At 47.4% G+C, this 19,035-nt stretch overlaps 1 protein-coding gene across 3 annotated transcripts in view; it reads left to right on the top strand.

Annotated features, from left to right (window-relative positions):
* DNAJB1 (DnaJ heat shock protein family (Hsp40) member B1) overlaps nt 1-17,392 on the top strand; it is a 35,287-nt gene extending 17,895 nt beyond the window's left edge. For 2 of the 3 annotated variants that reach the window (XM_080937256.1, XM_080937257.1), the window contains exons 3-4: nt 15,312-15,892; nt 16,099-17,392. In XM_080937256.1, coding sequence (XP_080793382.1) covers nt 15,401-15,892; nt 16,099-16,329 — 723 coding nt within the window. In that variant the 5' untranslated portion in view covers nt 15,312-15,400 and the 3' untranslated portion in view covers nt 16,330-17,392. Of the gene's footprint in view, nt 1-13,375; nt 14,041-15,311; nt 15,893-16,098 lie in introns of those variants that run through there. The other variant, XM_080937255.1, reaches the window with a different exon arrangement.
* Nucleotides 17,393-19,035: the final 1,643 nt, after the last annotated feature.

Here is a 19,035-nt window from a genome sequence, read left to right on the forward strand (position 1 = left end):
AACCGGGCCACCTACCAATCAAAAGGGAGCCTCGGCGCCGCACGCCCTCTGGTCCCGCCCACTGCAGTATTGCGGAGGAAATCCAGCCACTGCAGGCTGAGAGGTCACTGCGGCAAAAGCAGAACAAAGCACTGGGTGGGCCGGAGGGCAGTGCTTGGGGTGAATTCGAAGATGTAGAGAGAGAGGCTCAGTCGCCCAAGAGATGAAACCTCAGATATCACCACTCAGATATCATCGTGGCTCCAAGTACCACGAGTGGAGAAGGGAAAAAAAAGCCTGCACCGCACCGCATCCTGCAGGTGTCCCTTCCTAAAACAGCCCATCACTTGAACTGGCCCTCGAAGCAAAACCACCTTTGTCTCCGCCTGTGTTATCCTGTACAGTATTGTTACTATTGGCTACATGTAGCTACCGAGCCCTTGAAATACACTAGAAAAAAATGACAGGTGCTGCCAATCTAAAAACACCTGACATCAAAGAATAGTGCAGAGAAAGGCGACATCACGGATGAAGGCACTTGCTGTCGTTCCTAATAAACAAAATTCAATCCCAGGGACACATATAATGTAAGGCCAGAACAGATTCTGCCAAGTTATCTTCCGACCTCCAACAGGCACCATGGCACATTTGCAGCCAGACATATGCATACACACGAATAAATAAATATATAATGTTAAAGCATAGTGCAGTCAGATATAATGGCACACGCCTTTAATCCCAGTATACAGGAGGCAGAAGCCAGCAATTTTTTGTAAGTTCCAGCCTGGTCAACCTACGCAGTCCCCGGACAGCCTACATAAAGAGGCCCTGGCTGGGATAAATAAATAAATAAATAAATAAATAAATAAATAAATAAATGGATATATAGTTCAAGGCTGGGAATATGGTTACTTGATACAGTGCTTGTCTGGCTTACAGACATAAGGTGTATGTTAAGAAGGAGAAAAAACTTGGAACCTTTCTTGCTGGTAAAACATAAGAATACAAAAATAACAGTGTTAAAATACATTATTAAAATTAAGCTTCCTGGTTATTTTTGTTGTGGTTCTGGAGACAGAACCTTGGGAGTTGAAGATGGTGGGAGGGTTGTTTGATTGATTGATTGATTGATTGATTGATTGATTTTGATTTGGTTTGGTGTCAGTGTTCTGAATTATGAGCGTCAAAGAGAGTCACTCAAAGATGACTTAAGGCCTTGCTGGCAGCAGGGAGATCCAGCCTCTATGGACTGAATCGTTAACAGGCAGGAAAAGTATAATCACTGTCACACAGAAGCTGGGTTCTTCATCTCAAAGCCCTAACCTAACCTGTGTGTTTCCTGAAGGAAAACAGCCCTGCATACTGTGCTCTGTCTGCAGCACTCGATAGTGAAAGCCATTCCAAATGTGCCAGGACAGAAGGTGTAAAGCTCCTGCAGAAAAACAACCTGCAGATGAGAGAAAGCAGTCACTAGCTTCTACAGTAATTTCTTCAAGGTCAAAGTACTTCTAGAAAACCTAGGTCCAGTGGAAAATGACAATCTCATTGTTTACCCTAGATATAATGATTCCACTACAATTCCTTACTATGGTTTGTTTTTTACGTTTTTGTTATTTTGTGTGTGTGTGTGTTTATGCAGATGTGTGTGTACCTGTGTAGGGAAGAGGACTTATTGAAGTCATTCCTATTCTTCCTTCTTGTGAGCCTTAGGGATTGTTATGAAGCCGTTTCTTTAAGATATAACAGTCCATCTTTTAGGGAACCTCACTGAGACACAGGACGCTGCCTGGAATGGTGGCACACACCCTTATCCCAGCATTTGGGAGGAAAAAGCACACAGGTGGATCTCTGTAGGTTCAAGGATAGCCTGGTCCCCATAGTGAGTTCCAGGACAGAGCTATGTAGAGAGCCAGTCATATGACCATCTAAACTGATGCAGAAAAATCATTTGATAAAAATTCAACATGCCTTCATGACAAAAGTCCCGAGAGAGGGTAGGTCTGGGGGGAGTATGCCTCAACATAATAAAGGCTGTGACAAAGCATCACCGACGTCATCCTAGATGGAGAAAAGCATAAGCAATCTCACTGAAGTCAGGAATGACGCAAGGCAGTTCACTACCCCCTCCTTCCAAACACTGCTCAAAGTACTGGCTGGAGCCATAAGGCAAAGAGGGAAGTTAAAGGGTTACAAGCATGAAAGAACTCCAAACATTCCTAATAGCAAGTGATCTATCATCAGCTACATACATTAGAGATCCCAAATATCCCACCAGAAAACTCTCAGAAGCAATCATCACTGTCAGAAAGATTTATGTATACCGCTGGTTTTACATCAAGCTCAGAGGAAAGAACCTCGATTGAGAAAATGCCTCCATAAAATTGGGCTGTAGGCAACCTGTAGGACATTTTCTTAATTAGTGTCTGAGATGGCCCATTATGATGGTGCCATTCTGGGCTGGTGGTCCTGGGTTCTATAAGAAAGCAGATTAAGCAAATCATGAGGAGCAAGCCAGGCAGCCGCACCCCTCCATGTCCTCTGCACCAGCTCCTGCCTCCAGGTTCCAGTCTGCTTGAGTTCCTATCCCAGTAATGGACTATGATGTGGTGGTGTAATCCAAATAATCCCTTTCTTCCTGTGATGGTTTGAATAAGAATGGTCCCTGTAAATTCATAGATATGAATGCTTGCTCACCAGGGCGTGACAATGTTTAAAAGGATTAGGACTTGTAGCTTTGTTGGAGTAGATGTGTCACTGGGGAGTGGGCTCTGAGATTTCAAGGGCCCATGCCAGGTCCAGTGGCTCCTCTCTCTTCCTGCTGACTGTGGGTCTGGATGGAAAACTCCTCAGCTACCATGTCTGCCTGTGAGCTGCCTTCATGCTCCCTGCCATGAAGATAGTGAACTTCTGAAACCTTAGCTATATTAAGGGGCAAGACAGAAAATCGCCTTACAGGAAGGAATCAGTAGCCTCTGTATACACTAACAACAAACACACTGAAAAAGAAATCATGGACAGTCGTGAAGACCAGAGGAAGATAGAAGACACAATCAGGTGTGCACAGCCGTCTAATTAAAAAAGAAGCCGAAAGCATACACTGGGGGAAAGGTGGCATTTTCAACACACAACACTGGGAGCCCTGGATGTCCACATGCAGACTGACATTAGACCCACATCTATCATCTGGCACAAAAATTAACTCCAACTTTATCAAAGACCTAAACACAGATGAGACCGGAAGCATCGAGACTGCTGGAAGATGGCCTAGTGAACCCTATGCTACTCTTTTCTGACACGAACTTATTTTCTACAAGGTCAATAATCAACACTGTACAGCTAAGAAAGCGAGTGAAGAGGAAGCCACAGAGTGAGGGAGAATCTTGGCCAGCTATACATATAACAGAGGATTACTATCCAGAAAATACAAAGAACTCAAAACACAAAGAGTGGGAAAAACCAAAAGACTGGTTTAAAAAGTCGGGCTGTGGATCTGAACAGACACATTTTCAGTAGAAGAAATAAAAATGGCTAACATATATCTCAAAGTATTCATCACTCTTTAGAGTTAGAAAAACAGAAACTAAACTTTGAGGTTTCGTCTCATCTTTGTCAGAATGATAAAACCAATAAAACAATCACTAACCAGTTCTAGAGGGCGTGTGGGGAAAGGCGACCCCTCCTCCCGGCTGGGTGGACTGAACATGGTGTGACCACTATGGAAATCAGTATGAGAATTCTCAAAAAAGCCAAAAAGTAAACCTGCTATAAAATCCAGCTGTACTGCTCCTTAGCATATGGCCAAAGCACCTACAATCTTACTCCACAGACTCCTGCTCAGCCGCGTTGGCTGCCACTCTCTACAAAATAGCTAGGAAATGCAATCTAAATGTTCTCTAACCGCTGATTGGCTAGTGACAATGTGATACATACACTCTGTGCAATATTATTCTGCTGTAAAAAAGCTGAAATCACGAAATGTCAGGGTCCCGCCCTGACACTCAGACCAGAGGATGGTGGCCTCTGCATATTAACCCTCTCTTACTGTTCTGGGGGACAGAGCTGGCAATTGACTCCTGCTGACAGCAGCAGGAGATTAGGGAAAGGAATTTAATTACTTGAACTCTTTACTCTCAAACTCAGACCTCTCAATGGCCAGTCGAGAGGCTCATTAACCCTCTGTGAGGGCTGGAGACGGGGCTCAGAGTTTAAGAGACTGGCTTCTCTTCCAGAAATCCAGAGTTAATTCTCAGCAACCACATGGTGGCTCATTATTATCTATAATGAGATCTGGTGCCCTCTTGTGGCATGAAGTATATATGCAGGCAGAACACTACAAAATAACTCTGGCTGCACAGAGAAAGAAAAGGGCTAAAGAGAAAGTCAGACAGACAGACATATACACATTTATTTTTATCTCAGCCTTTTATAGCTTCTTAGACAAAAGCTTTTGATAAAAATCCTCACAGATAAAATATTAAACAAAAGGGAGTTACAAAAGGATGTCCATGATAAGTTCAAAGCATGTTTCATTCTATGAGCTCATAGTGCACACCTGTGGCCTTATTCTTGGACCTGACCCAGAATAAATGTTTTTCCTTGATCATTAATTTCCTCTAAACCTACTTTTCTTCCTGGTGAAATTTACACGCTGTGACAAAAAACTCTATTTCAGCTTTTTGTTTTACTGGGAGCTTAAAATTACTTGAATCAACTCAGGAATTCTCTTAAATCATTATCAGAAATTATGAAACCATCAATTCATCTAAACAACATTATTACATGAAAGTACACCTTCATGTTGGTCTGCAGAAAGTTTGCCCAATAGGGTGGGCTGATGCCCAGGATTCGTTACCCTATGTAATAGTGGCAGGAAAGGCACATCAGCCTCAAGAAGCAATCCTAGGGTGAAATCTCTGGGGTTCACGTCTCTCAAAGCACACCCATTGTGCAAAATGGTGGGCCATCTCCAGAAACCTCACTTGCTCACCATAACCTTCCCACGTGGCTTGTGCCAATAAACTTGCAGAGAAATGAATGGGACAGGTAACTAAAGTTGATCCTGTTAAATGAAATGACACAAACCCAGAAAGGAAAATGCCATTTTCTCAAATTTGAGGTTCCTAGCTGCAAATCATTAGGTTTAGGTCCGAAGACTGACCTGCAGAAACCAGGAAACGTAAAAAGAACCGTGACCCGGGAGTGCCAGCGAGGGGGAATCGCAGTGATGTGGAGGAAGAAGTGGGGGATGGAGCTGGCTTTGCTTTCAGAATGGAAGGAACGTCGGTACAGTGTGAGAGGGAGGAGAGAGGAAAAGCCACAGTGAATCACATCGCTTTATGTTTAGTTATAATTACATATAGTACAGATGAGCACACATATTGTCTCGATGAAGTTGTACCACTGGGTAATTAATGCGCCCTCCAAGACCCCAACAGCTGTACTGTCTGGCAGAAGCCACAGTGCAGACATGAGAAAACCTTTTTCCAAGACTCCCCAAAACAATACAGACTATTGCTGTAGCCCTTGGTTACCAGAGGTTACCAGAGGTTAAAGATTCCAAAGACATCATGTGAGTCAGACAAAGGATTTAGAGATTTCAGCTGGATCTGACCGAAAAACCTCTTTCCTGAGGACTAGCCTTCATAGATCCAGAAGGTTCTATGTAAGCTGCCAACAGAGGGATGAAATCCATAGTCCTACCCAGCCGTGATGCCTATGAGCACAGTGACCAGCATATCCCTAGAGGTAAAAAGCAGGGCTTCTAACTTAACAGTAACAGACTGCTGTCTAATTGGATTGTGGGCCTGCTCAACCAGTGGGAAATCACGCCTGCTACTGTAAACCTAGCCAGCCACAGGTTATCATTACTAACCCTGCATAATTCCTCACTGAGTTCTAGATTCTTATCTTTATATCCACAGGCAACTGTAGCTTTGCTCCTCATCAAAGAAGCCACCATCTCTGTGTGGTAGGCATTATAGAAAGCCATGACTGTTGGGAACACAGAGAGCAACTGATCCTGGGGTGCCCAGATCCACTAGATCGCTCTAAAACACAACCCCCATGTCTTAGTCAGGGTTTCCATGGCTGTGAATAGACACCAATGACTATGGCCACTCTTACAAAGGAAAAGTTTCACTGGCGCTGCCTCACAGTGTCAGAGATTCCGTCCACTATCATCATGGCAGGAGCACGACCACATGCGGGCAGACATGGTGCTGGAGGAGCTGAGAGTTCTACATCAGGATCCACAGGCAGCAGAAAGAGACTGTGAGCCATACTGGGTGTAGTTTGAGCATATGAGAACCTCGAAGTCTGCCGCCTCAGGGACACTCTTTCTCCAACAGGGACACATCTTCCAGCAGTTCGACTCCTTATGGGTCAAGCATTCCCACTAAAACCACCACACCCCACATCGACAAAAGGAGGATGAAAAGGTTGTAAGAGTCAGAGGGACAGGAACTCTGCTGTGTGGTTGTGTCCTGGGAAATGACAGGGAGGCTACACTTGTAATACCTCAATAATATGGCTGATTAAATAAGACCTGAATAATGAGACCACCAGAAGACATGTTGATGTGGAAGAAGGAAATCTCACAGGTCCCCACTTTAGACAGAGAACTACAGGAAACTAAAAACTACAGAGAGAGGGAGAATCAGTCTTCCCCAAGGATGAGCCCCCTAATTGATTATCAGCCCTGAAATCGAGTGTATAAGCAACAGCAAACAGTCTCAGCTGCTTCTTCTTTTTTGGAAAACACCGCAGCAGGAGGGGCCTGGATTAGGAGGCTGCAGCTTTAGGGACTGAGGTAGAGGTTGAGGATGTGGCTGAAGCCACTGGGCTCATGGAGGTAAAGCTGAAGACAAGGAGTAGATCCCTGTCACCAAGCTGAGCCACCTGGACATGATTGTCATGTTGGCTTTGGTGTTAAATGCTCTAGGCAGGTAACCACTGCCATCCGAGGGGCCATCACCTGGACCAAGCTTTCCATGTTCCCTGTGCAGACAGGCTACCAAGGGAACAAGACTAGCAAGCCCCACACTGTCCCATACAAGGTGACAGGCCGCTGTGGCTCTGTGCTGGTGGTACATCATCTCATCCCTGTCCCCAGAGGCACTGGCATTGTCTCTGGTCCATACTAAAGAAGCTTCTGATGATGGCTGGTATAGATGACTGCCACACTTCAGCCAGAGGCTGCACTGCCACCCTGGGCAACTTGGCCAAGGCCACCTTTGATGCCATCTCTAGGACCTACAACTACCTGACCTCTGACCTCTAGAAAGAGATTGTGTTCACCAAGTCTCCTTATCAGGAATTCACTGGCCTGCTCCGAGGAACCAAGTCCAGCTTTGGCTACCACAGAAGGGTTTTTATACATGAAAAATAAAGTGAATTAGGTCGGACTTTAAAAAAAAATGGCTGAATTGCCTTGAATCCCAGCACTCCAGAAGCAAAGATCTCTGAGTTTGAAACCAGCCTGGTCTACAGAGCAAGATCCAGGACAGCCAGAGCTACACAGAGAAGCCCTGCCTTACATTTCTGCCCCCAAATAAACGACTCAGCTGGTTATAACAATAATTAAAGGAAAAGAGACCATGAGTTTGAGAAGTGATAGAGTATATGCAAGGTACTAGAAGGAAGAAGTGGTTACATGGAAAACTAGGTAATACTTCAAATTGTTTTTAGATTTTACTTTATGTCTATAAATGCTTTAGCTGTATACATGTATGTGCGCTACATATGAACCTGTTGGAGCCCCTGAATCTGTGGTTATCAGTGGGTGTGGGCTGCCACATGAGAACTGGGAATCAAATCTGGGTCCTCTGCAAGAAGTGCTCCTAACAGTCAAGCCTTCTCTCCAGCCCCTATACTTAAATGATTTTTAAAAAAAGAAAAAAAAAGTTGGTGGGCAGCTCCTGAAGAACAACACTGAGGCTGACCTCTGACCTGCCACCCCTGCCACACACACACACACACATAAACTGGGAGTGGTGGCACAGGCCTGGAATTCCAAGTCATAAGGCTGAAACAGGGAAGTCTTAAATTCATGGACAACCTGGGCGATGTAACCAAAAAGAAAGACAACACACACACACAAGCACAGAAAATCGGTGGTAGAGTACTCCCTGGTAAAGACTTTGGGGTTGATTTTCTGCACCACAAGCCTTAAGCAGAGGGGACTAGCTCAGTAGAGGATGAAAACAGAAACTAGACCATTCTCTCAACTTTTCCCGTTTCTGTGGACAGACCCTGCAGGTTTCGTCCTTAAAGGAAGTTCCTTCCTAACGACAGGGAGCAGGGGAGGGCCAAGATGTGTCAGTGTTTCTGAGTCACCAACAAGGAACATTGAGAGCTGAACTGAATCCTCTTTGACAACAGCGTGTGCTTTTAACCACTGAGCCACCTCTCCAGCCCCTACTTTGGGCTTTCTGAGGGAGAATCTCCAAGTGAGGTCTAGGTAATCCTTGAATGGTCTGTCCTCCAGCCTCAGCCTCTTAAGTTGCTCCATTGGCCAGGGTGAGGCCCTGTGCCTGGCTTCCTGCTTTAGATGAGTGTTGCTGGTGTTGGGAATCCCTTGTCTGACAGCCTCACCTGGCTCCCAGTAACCAGGCCATCCACAGGCAATAATAGATCCGGCCCTAAATGGAGACTGGTTGCTTTGTTCAGACCTCATTGTGCAGTGGCCTTGTCAGAGCCTGCCAGTAGAAACAGCTTCCAGCTGTGTCTTCACACACCTAACACAGTGGCTGATTCATCGTCGATGGTGGAGGGGTGCTCCCATTATGACTTGAATGTTTGATTCTCAGCCCCGAGATGAAGGCTCTCTGAGTTTTGGGAGAACTCCCAGTCATTTGGATGGCTAGGGTCTGATTTCCATAGGATGTATCTCGCAGAACCATAGGCATCCCCTACACGTGGTAAGGTAGGTAGTGATCTTCCCTGGACGCCTTGAAACACTCAGAGCTGCCTGAGGGAAGTGGTGAAGCCCGGCTTAGACATGCTAGAGCTGTTTACCTACTTTCTGCTGAGTCAGGCTCTCTAATAGATCGTCCAGCCCCACCCATCCCACAGACCTGTAACTCCAAGTAGCCATGAAACTCAAACAGTAAGATCATACACTCAAATCCAGTCTGAGTTTAATAGACATATTATCAAGAAAGGAGGAGGAGGATGAGGAGAAGGTGGCACACGCTTTCAATCCCTGCACTCAGGAGGTCGAAGCAGGTGGATCTTTGAATCTGAGGCCAGCCTGGTCTACAGAGTGAGTTCCAGGACAAACAGGCTACACAGAGAAACCCTGTCTGAAAATCCAAAAGAAACAAAAAAAATAAAACTCAGTAAGAATGAGAACATGTCTTTCATCCTAGAACCCCCTGGGCCCCATTCAGGGCAGTTTCCCAGTCCCAGGCAGCTGCTGATGTACTCACATACTTTCGTGTTTTCTAGAAGGTCATAGAAAATAAACCCACACAGCCCTTTGAGCCTGCCTTCTTCCACTGACATAATGCATTTTTCAGTACACTGGCATTGTATCTGTATTCATGGCGTTTTTTTGTTTTTTTTTTTTTTTTTTGTTTTGTTTTTTTTTTTTGTTTGTTTGTTTTTATGGCTTAAAAATATTCTATTGTGTGGCTGGATCACAACTTGAATATCCACTCAACCACTGAAGAACATTCGAGTTCCAGTAGCTGTTGGTAATTATTTATAAAGCCTCGGTAAAAATAAAATTCCCTGTTACATAAACATGTTTAACTTTTTAAAATTATACTTACTTTGTGTGCATGTGGGAGGGGCACACATGCCACGTGGATAAGAGACAAACTTCAGGGATTCAGCTGTGTGGGTCCCAGGGATCGAACCCAGGTCCTTACATACTGAACTTTCCTGCCAGCCCATGAACATAGGGCATGTTTTGTTTTTGTTTTCCTTTTGCTTTTTTTTTTTTTTGACACAATGTTTTGTTATGAATCCCAGGCTACCCTAGAATTAAGAGACCCTCCTTCAGCCTCTTCAGCTCTGAAATCAAAGCTACATGCTACCATGCCCAGTTTAAACATGAGTTTTTATTGCACATAGACTTTCCCTGGGAATGGCAGTGGTGGCCCAAGGGCTGCCATGGTTTTTTGATGGTCTTTGACGGACACATAGGAGACAAAAGGGCAAGAGCAAAATTCTTTAAGGCTTTGCCAACATTTTGGCCACATCACCAAGCAGCTGAGCACTCTCAGGAAGGACTCGGGATGCAAACTCTTCAAAGCTTCACTTTCTGTATGACTGGGTAAAAGAGTAATGTCCAACTTCTCAGAGCCTTACCTGTAAACAGGAGAGTCCAGTGGCAATTGTGTGTGACAATTAGATAAGTTAATGGGAGCCTGGGTGTGGCTCAGCAGCAGAGTTAGCCTAACAGGTGCCAGGCCAAGGGTGCCAACCCAGGAAGAAGAAAAAAAAAAAAGAATGTGCATGGACTGTTTGATTCTGCCTTACCTGAGGCAGCTGAACTGTAGACCAGGCAGGACCACGCATGCGCAAACACACACACACACACACACACACACACACACACACACACACACACACACACGCAAAGAGCTGAGTTAAACGTATGCATCACCACCAAGCTTAAAAATTCATTCTTTAGCCCTGTGCCTTCTTGTTTTGTGAGTGTGTCTTACTATATAAAGTTCTGACTGTCCTTAAACTCACTAAAACCAGACTGGCCTGGAATGTCGAGCCCCACCTGCCCCTGCCTTATAAAAAGGTGTGCGCCACCACACCTGGCTCCAGTTTGGCTTTTGAGAGTCTCCCACTGAGTACAATGATTAGACTAGGCTAGATGTAATAGTATTGGGGGAGGGGTTCCTCACCCCCTCTGCTCCCAAGTAAGTTTCTATACCCACTCTGCCATTTTAGCTCCTGAGTAAATGACTGAGACCTGGTATTTTTATTAACAAGTTGCAAGCACTAAGCTGAGCAGGTTCAGGGCGATACTAACCCTCCAAGGCTGCCTATCTCCCAGCCACACGCTCCTTTACCTTCAGTCTGAGCCTTGCCCTGGCTAGCTTAGCTCCAAGTGTGTTCTCATGGTGACCTCTCCTGGTCTCTACATTTGGTCTTTCACACCTTCTCCCACTTCTCTCTCTGGGATCAGAAGTCCTACCCTAGTCTCTTCTGCCAGGTTAACAGGCAGCTTTTTAATAACCAAGCACAGGTGATGGAAAACAGTTTTTATATAACTCTGAGACCTGAGATACTTCACCACCATCCCCCGAACAGCTCGATGTCTGATCCGCCTACCCAGCGCTGGGATTCCAGGTGCCTGCCACCATGCCTGGTTTTGTTTTTCTGGTTTGTTTTTGTAAATTCTGGTCATCACACTTGGGTGCTTTCCACAGAGACCTCTCACTGGCTGTACTTTTACATTCTGAGACAGGTTCTCAAGTTTTACATGGGCCAGCCTTACAAGTGCAGCCCAGGCAGGCCTCGGGCTCCCAGCAACTGTCTTGCTTCAGACGAAAGTGCTGGGATTTCAGGTGTGAACAACAGGCCTGGCTAATGCTCCCTTTCAAGGCTAGTTAGTGTTTGCTTTGGGCCTTTCAGTCAATTGAACTCAGCCCTCTCATAGCTTTGAGAGAACCTCCTGTACTTAAAGCCTACTGATGGACAACATTAACAGAGCCTCATATTTAAAACAACTTCCCGTGTTATTGAGCCTAGCCAAGCCCATGCATAACTGCTAAGTGGAACAGCTTCTCCAGGCTCAGAGCCCAGACACAGGGTTTCTCTGTGTAGCCCCAGATGCCCTGGAACTCTGCAGAAACTCATAGATCCACCTGCCTCTGTCTACAGAGTGCTGGGAATAAAGGTGTATGCCACTACATAAGTGTGTGCTTTCGAACAACTGATAATTTCTGATAAGCATGGTGGCAGGTGCCCCTCAGCTCAACACTACAGACACTGAGGCAGGAGACTCAAGAGTTCAAAGCCAGCTTGGGCTACAAAATAAATCCAAGACCATTGTGGGTTAGAGGATGAGAATGTGCCTTTAAGATAATAACAGTAGTAAATAAAATCCACCATCATGAATAAGCCTCAGCCTTACTTAAAGAGCTGGAGTTCCCAGCTGTGAGGTTGACCCCATACAGAAAGATTTCCCTTACACAATGTGGTAGACAAAACAGTATCCCCTGAGGAACTTCAGTAAAACCCAGATAGGCCCATCCAGAGGCACGCCCGCACTTCTCCATTAAAAGCACACACTAAGGTAAAGAGCTCCCATGCCCTGTGCTTTCTTTCCCTGTTCATTGTGTTCCTTACTTTCGATTTCTATTCGCCTGTTCTGAAGCCAGGCTGGTCTCACATGGGAGTTCCTCCTATAGCAGCACCTGGCACCGGGAGGCACCGGGATACAGGAACGTGCCACTGTGCCTGGCTCTTGGTATCTCTGTATCTTTAAAGACACTTTCTCTCCAAGTGACTGGTTCAGGACACCGTCTCTGATGAGTTAATGGGTTCCCTAGCCCCAAATTTATCTTGGGGGAAAGGGGGACTTGACTGTCAGTTTTCATGGGATCAGTATGTTCAGGAAAATCAACACACACACACCACCACATACAGCTATACCATCATGGGAAAGCTAAGGCCATTTTTTTCAGGGGTGCCTAAGGCAAGGGTTATCAGACTCAGGCAGCAGGGAAGGGAGTGTCAACAGTTGCCCACTAAACAAGATGGTAATCATCCCTTTCAAGAACACCTCCTTTGTTCCTTGTCTTTCTAGAACACTTTCACAAATGTTGAATAATGTCAACTTCACCATATACAGCGACCATTCCCACTGTACAGATAAGAACACTGAGACCACAATGGCTACTTTACCAGCCCAATGTAAAACGGCCAGAAAGTGCTAGGAATAGAGTTAGCCTTTCACGAACTCTCTTCCAGGCAAATCTATTCCCTACACCACCACTGACTACTCCAGCTTCTCTATGCCATTCAGTATTAGCTCTCTCCTCTTCCTTACTCAGCTGTGTCCTTGACCGCCATCATCCAAGACTTACAAAATCAAAGCAAAAAGCACCTATGTCAAAGTATTTGGAAATATTACGAAGCTCCTAGTGGATCTTAAAAAATCACGCAGCAGGTTCCAATCTCTGTCCTGGTGGTAAAACATCAAAGGGAGTAACAAGTACTACGAACGCCACGAAACCAGCTAATTTCTGTAGGAATTACTAGGAAGTAATGTAAGCCTGAGAAGCACCCCGACTGGGGCAATCCCAAGGCAGACCAGCCTCACCTCGCTTTACGGTAACGGCCTGTACGGGAAAGACAAAGGACTACGAGAACAAAAGGGCGGGGTGCGTTTTTTTATCCGTGGGTTAAAGCAAGAAGACTTGGAGGTACTGGCCAGGTAGCTGTCACAAGTCACGCAGCAAAACCTCCCACGGCCCGATAACCTAGGAAAAAGGTGCGGCCACCCGCGGAGGCCCCGCCTCTGAAGCCCGCCCCGCTTCGGTCGTCACCAGTCGATAGAGACAGCGGGTCGCGATTGGCTGGATCCGCCGCGGAGGCGGGACCTCAGACGCCTGCGCGCGCTCCCGAGAAAGGCGTTAACCAGGGTAGAGAGGGAAGGGGCGTGGCCCCGCGCGGAAAGCCGTTGGCAGCCGGGTCCCACCCCGGATGTGCTGCGTCACGAAGTGGGCTGCAGCGATTGGGCGGTGTGGCGCGGCGCCCCGGGAGGGGCGGAAGGTTCTGGAGGGCTGGCGGGATCTGGAAGCTTCCGCCGGACGGGTATATAGAGTCCCGGACAGGGCAGCAGCGGAGCCGGAGGCGGCGACAGCTGGGCGGCGGTGGCCATGGGCAAGGACTACTACCAGACGCTGGGCCTGGCCCGCGGCGCGTCCGACGACGAGATCAAGCGGGCCTACCGCCGCCAGGCGCTGCGCTACCACCCGGACAAGAACAAGGAGCCCGGCGCCGAGGAGAAGTTCAAGGAGATCGCCGAGGCCTACGACGTGCTCAGCGACCCGCGCAAGCGCGAGATTTTCGACCGCTATGGAGAGGAAGGTATGCGTGCGCGCGGCCGGGGTGACCCGCCGTTTGACAGGCGGGGAAACCGAGGCACTCGGGGCCTCTCTGAGGCCTCGGCCGGAGACAGCCGGCCAGGCGATCCGGCGGCGGCGCTGCCTCCTCCACGGGAGGAGGAGCCCTGGGCGCGCCGCTCTCACAGAAGCTTCTAGCACGTCTGCCGCAGCCCCTCCCGGCCGGCCGCCTGCACAGCGCCGGAATGCTGCAGACGGGGAGGAGGGGTGGCGGCGGTCGTGATGGGAATGAAAATTGCCCGAGTGTTGATTCTCTTTCCTAGCCGCAAGCTCAGTGCTTACCCAGATTGGAACCTTTCTGGTAGTGCGTAGGAACTTCTTTGTAAGGTGTTACAGCAAAGCTGGGAGGGTAGAGCAGTCACGTAAACCTGGTGGCATCGACATCTAGAGGCCTTACTACCGAATTGTTGTCACGAAGGAAAACGGAGTGGTGTGTTTCCTGCTCCTGTTGCCATTGGGAGTTAGAGACCTGAGATTTGTCCTTGACTCACTGGAACAAGGTTTTTAAAAAACATATACATAAGATACACACACAATATAGTTCCTGCGGCTTTTTTACTAAGAGCAAAACTTGTTGAGCAGGGTGTGGAGGCTCTCCTCCACTTGGGAGGCTGAATTAGTAACGTTGTGAATTTGCTGCAAATCTGAGCTACAGGGTAAGCTGTTTCCAAAGGAACCGGATGTTGTGACAATCCCAGTCCCCCCCCCCCCGCCCCCCCCCCCCCCCCGTGTGTGAGTCAGGAGGGTTGCCTTGAGGCTACTCTGAACCACACAGCTTGTTCTTGTGCTACGCAGAATTGACAGTAATGCATGCAGAAGGAACAGGATGTTACCATTTATTTGAGACAGGACCTCACTTTTGCTGGAACTTCGACTTATTTGACTTAATTTCTTGGCGTGCGTGCCTCCATGTGTATATGTGCTCCATTTGCATGCTTCTAGAGAAAGTTCCCGGAACTAGAGATAGACCATGGTCTGTTGCTTTGTGGGTGTTGGAAATTGAACATGGTTCTTCTCCTGCCAGATGAGCCAGTGCTCTGAGCTATTTCTCCAGCCCCTCATGTTGGAGCTCTGACTTGTCTGGAACTTGCAGAGATCAGTCTGTTCCTGTCTTGAGAGTGCTGGGGTTCCAAACTCTTTGTTTCAAGGGTTTTATAAGTGTGTAGAAAAGTTTGGGATGGAGCCCTCAGGCCTGACTCTCTTGCAGTAACCCTGACTTATGGTTTTGTTTTCTAGGCCTGAAGGGCAGTGGCCCCAGTGGCGGGAGCAGTGGTGGTGCTAATGGTACCTCTTTCAGCTACACATTCCATGGAGACCCTCACGCCATGTTTGCCGAGTTCTTTGGTGGCAGGAACCCCTTTGATACCTTTTTTGGGCAGCGCAACGGGGAAGAAGGCATGGACATTGATGACTCATTCTCTGGCTTTCCAATGGGTATGGGTGGCTTCACCAATATGAACTTTGGACGTTCCCGCCCTACTCAAGAGCCCACCCGGAAGAAGCAAGATCCCCCAGTCACCCATGACCTCCGGGTCTCCCTTGAAGAGATCTACAGCGGCTGTACCAAGAAGATGAAAATCTCTCACAAGCGGCTGAACCCTGATGGAAAAAGCATTCGAAATGAAGATAAGATCCTGACCATCGAAGTAAAGAGAGGCTGGAAAGAAGGGACCAAAATCACCTTTCCCAAGGAAGGGGACCAGACCTCTAACAACATTCCAGCCGACATTGTCTTTGTTTTAAAGGACAAACCACACAATGTCTTCAAGAGAGATGGCTCTGATGTCATTTATCCAGCCAGAATCACCCTTCGGGAGGTAAGGTGCTGGGTGGGAGGAGTCATGAGAAGAGATGGTTGCTGTGAGGATAACAGGTTGTGGGGGGTGCTCTGCTGCTAGCAGCATGGGGAGCTTTGTGGTGGGGTCTCAGCAGGCCTAGTCTGGTGAGCCTGACCCTTTGGATGGTCTAGAGCAGTCAAGCTTCCTAAGCCGGCTGCTGCCTCACTGTCCTTTTGTGTCCCTAGGCTCTCTGTGGTTGCACTGTGAATGTTCCTACTCTGGACGGCAGGACCATCCCTGTTGTATTCAAAGATGTCATCAGGCCTGGCATGCGGCGGAAAGTTCCTGGAGAAGGTCTCCCTCTCCCCAAAACACCCGAGAAACGCGGAGATCTTGTTATCGAATTTGAAGTCATCTTCCCTGAAAGGATTCCCATCTCATCTAGAAACATCCTGGAGCAGGTTCTTCCCATATAGCTTCCTGCATTCCTCAAGGACTGAGCCAGGGACCTTTCCAGAGCTGCAGATTTCCAGACCGTTCCACTGGTTGCATACTGCGGGAGGGCCCAGGGAGGGCTTTTGCTCTGCCGAATGTTTTCCACAGAATATATTACAATCTTTCAAAGTCGCGCTCTAGACTACAGTGATTTTTCGAGCGATAGGCAGACGGTGGGAACAGCAGCCCTCCTGGAATGGACCCACCCTCTGCACCCCAGCTCCTGCCCAAGGGTGTGAGACAGGCCTGCAACTGGACTCTTCCCTCTGCTCTCTTTAGTTTCTGGCTGTCATGTGACAGTGGCCCACCATCTCGGTTTCCAGACCCTGTGCACTAACTAGTCAGTCTCCACTGTGTGAGAGGTTCTTGTTTTATTCTGTATTTGTCCCATGCCTTGTTCCTCCTCAGAAGAAGAATCCTGTCTTGTCTTGGCCATCTCAAATTGAGACCAATTCTGTAGGACTGCCAGGCCAGTATCACAAGCAATACCTGGTTGCAGGACCACAGGGCCGGTTTCCTTCTGGGTTCTGGGGCCTGGACAGCCAGGAGATCCCCTGGACCTCTGGCTCTCTCAAAATCAGATGGCTGGCTGACAGTCACAGTACTTGCTGGTCCAGAGTCCTTGGCCACACCTGGCACTTCTCAGAGGCACAGGTGATTTGTGTGTGTGTGTGTGTGTAATGGACTCTAAACTTTCTCAAAAGGATATAATCCTTCTGAATTTTGCACAGCTCTAGATATAATCCCTTTTGATAAAAGGGTCTTTGCTTCTGATGAAAGGAGCACTGTGGAACATGTGTAAATATGTTTTTATAATTCCATTCGAAGCTGGTGTGCACTCAGATGAAAGCAGTCCCTGTCAACTACTGTCTGTCCAGGGCTGTGATGCAATCAGACCTGGGGAGTGAAAGTATCTGTTCTTTGGAGCTAGCCTGGTGCTCTGACCATTTGACTCATTGTAAGTTGCCACTACCAACACAAGACCAAAGTGTGTGACTTGTCATTATGCGGTGTGACAGCATTAAAGACTGATGCTAAACCTGAGGGGAGCAGTCCTTCGACTCTGTTTGAGGGCTTTGCTGGGGGAGGGGTGGCATGGTTACTGTTCTCATTCACAAAAGGAAGCTTTGTTTCCCTTCCTGGGACACATGGGTTTCCCCTTCTAAACCCCAACATCACTGTGGTGAAGGTTGGGGTAGGAGTCTGCCCGGAGTGCCTTTTCTACATTGCAAGGCTCCTGGCCACATCTGGGGACCTAGTCACCTCCAGGGCTGAGGATTACAGTGCCATCTTGCCTGGGCCAGCCCTGGGGAAAAAGCCCACTTCTGGGAACTTGTTTGAGGTGGGTTGATTATAAAGCAATGGTTTTGTTTCTGTGTTTTGGTGGTGCTGGTCATGGAGCCCAGGGTTTTTCTCTAGCTGACTACAGCTACCAGCCATGCTGCCATCTGCTCCGCAGTAAAACCTGTTGTAAAAAATTGTAACATAGAGTAGAAAGTTAATCCCAGATATATATCTATAAACTCGGCACTGGGAAGCCTGAACCAGGAAATAGTTGAAGGCCAGCTTGAGTTAGAAATGATATGATCAAGTATTCCAAGCTATGATAGAGTATTGGTCTAGCCTGTGTAAGTCTACCCAAGCTGCTTTCCCTTACCATCAAAGACAACTCTGGAATGGTTGGTGTTTAAGTCAAAATAGCTCCCCCAGTCTCCCTAGCACATGCCAGGTGCTCAGCTACCACAAGTTCCTGAAGACTGACCTCCAAGAGAGATGACCTGGTGTGTGGTCAGCTTCACAGGGACACAGCATGTCCTTGCGAACTTTGGCTAGGGAAGTTTTATGCCTACAAAACAATGTCCACAGTTCTAGAAACCCACAAACAGCATGGGTAGCAACCTCAGGAGTAGATTCTTTGGGGAGCATATTGTTCTTAGGGGCCAGGCACATGAATCAGCAGTACAAACCACTGGTCTGGGTGTGTGAGGCTCAGGGCACCTGACACCTTGACATGGCCTGAGATGGGAAGCGGCCTGCAGAGGCTGAGGTTCCCTTCCTACTGCAGCATGGCACCAAAGAGAATCTGTTTTGTGCAGTCTAGAGAATGCCTGTGAGGGCTTGGTTCACAGCGCTTGATCTGTCTAAGATCCAGGTTCAGTTCTCCACCCCCTCCGCACGTGGTAGTTTGCCTCCATCTATAACTTCAGTTCCAGATCAGACACCTGACTTCAGCATGCACATGATGAGTGTAATACATTCAGGCAAAACACTCATAAATACTCGAGAACCTTATGAAGAATGTGCTTGTGCTTATGTAAGCGCAGCTTCTAAGTTTTCACTTTCACTTTTCGGCTTTAATTAGCACAATTTGAAACTAGGAAGGGCTTACAGAGTGAAGCTCACTGCTCTTCCCCAAATGTTTCCTGAGGGCTTCTGCTGAGACAGAATGGTTTAACTCTATTCCTTTCAGCAGGGCAATAGAGTTTCCCCATTTCTATCTCATTTTCCAGGTTTCTGTTTTATTAGCTCTAACTGGGAGAGTGGAGTTGTAAAGATTCAGTTGATGAAGAACGGCTTCTGTCTCCTCATTGCCAGTGCTTCAACTGAAATGAGTGTGAAACAGGACCCCGGGTCTTACACCTAATCAGTGAACTACTTGCAAGATCAAGACCAGCCTATGAAACTTG

The sequence above is a fragment of the Micromys minutus genome (assembly GCF_963924665.1).
Source record: "Micromys minutus genome assembly, chromosome: 24".
In the NCBI taxonomy this organism is placed as follows: Eukaryota; Metazoa; Chordata; class Mammalia; order Rodentia; family Muridae; genus Micromys; species Micromys minutus.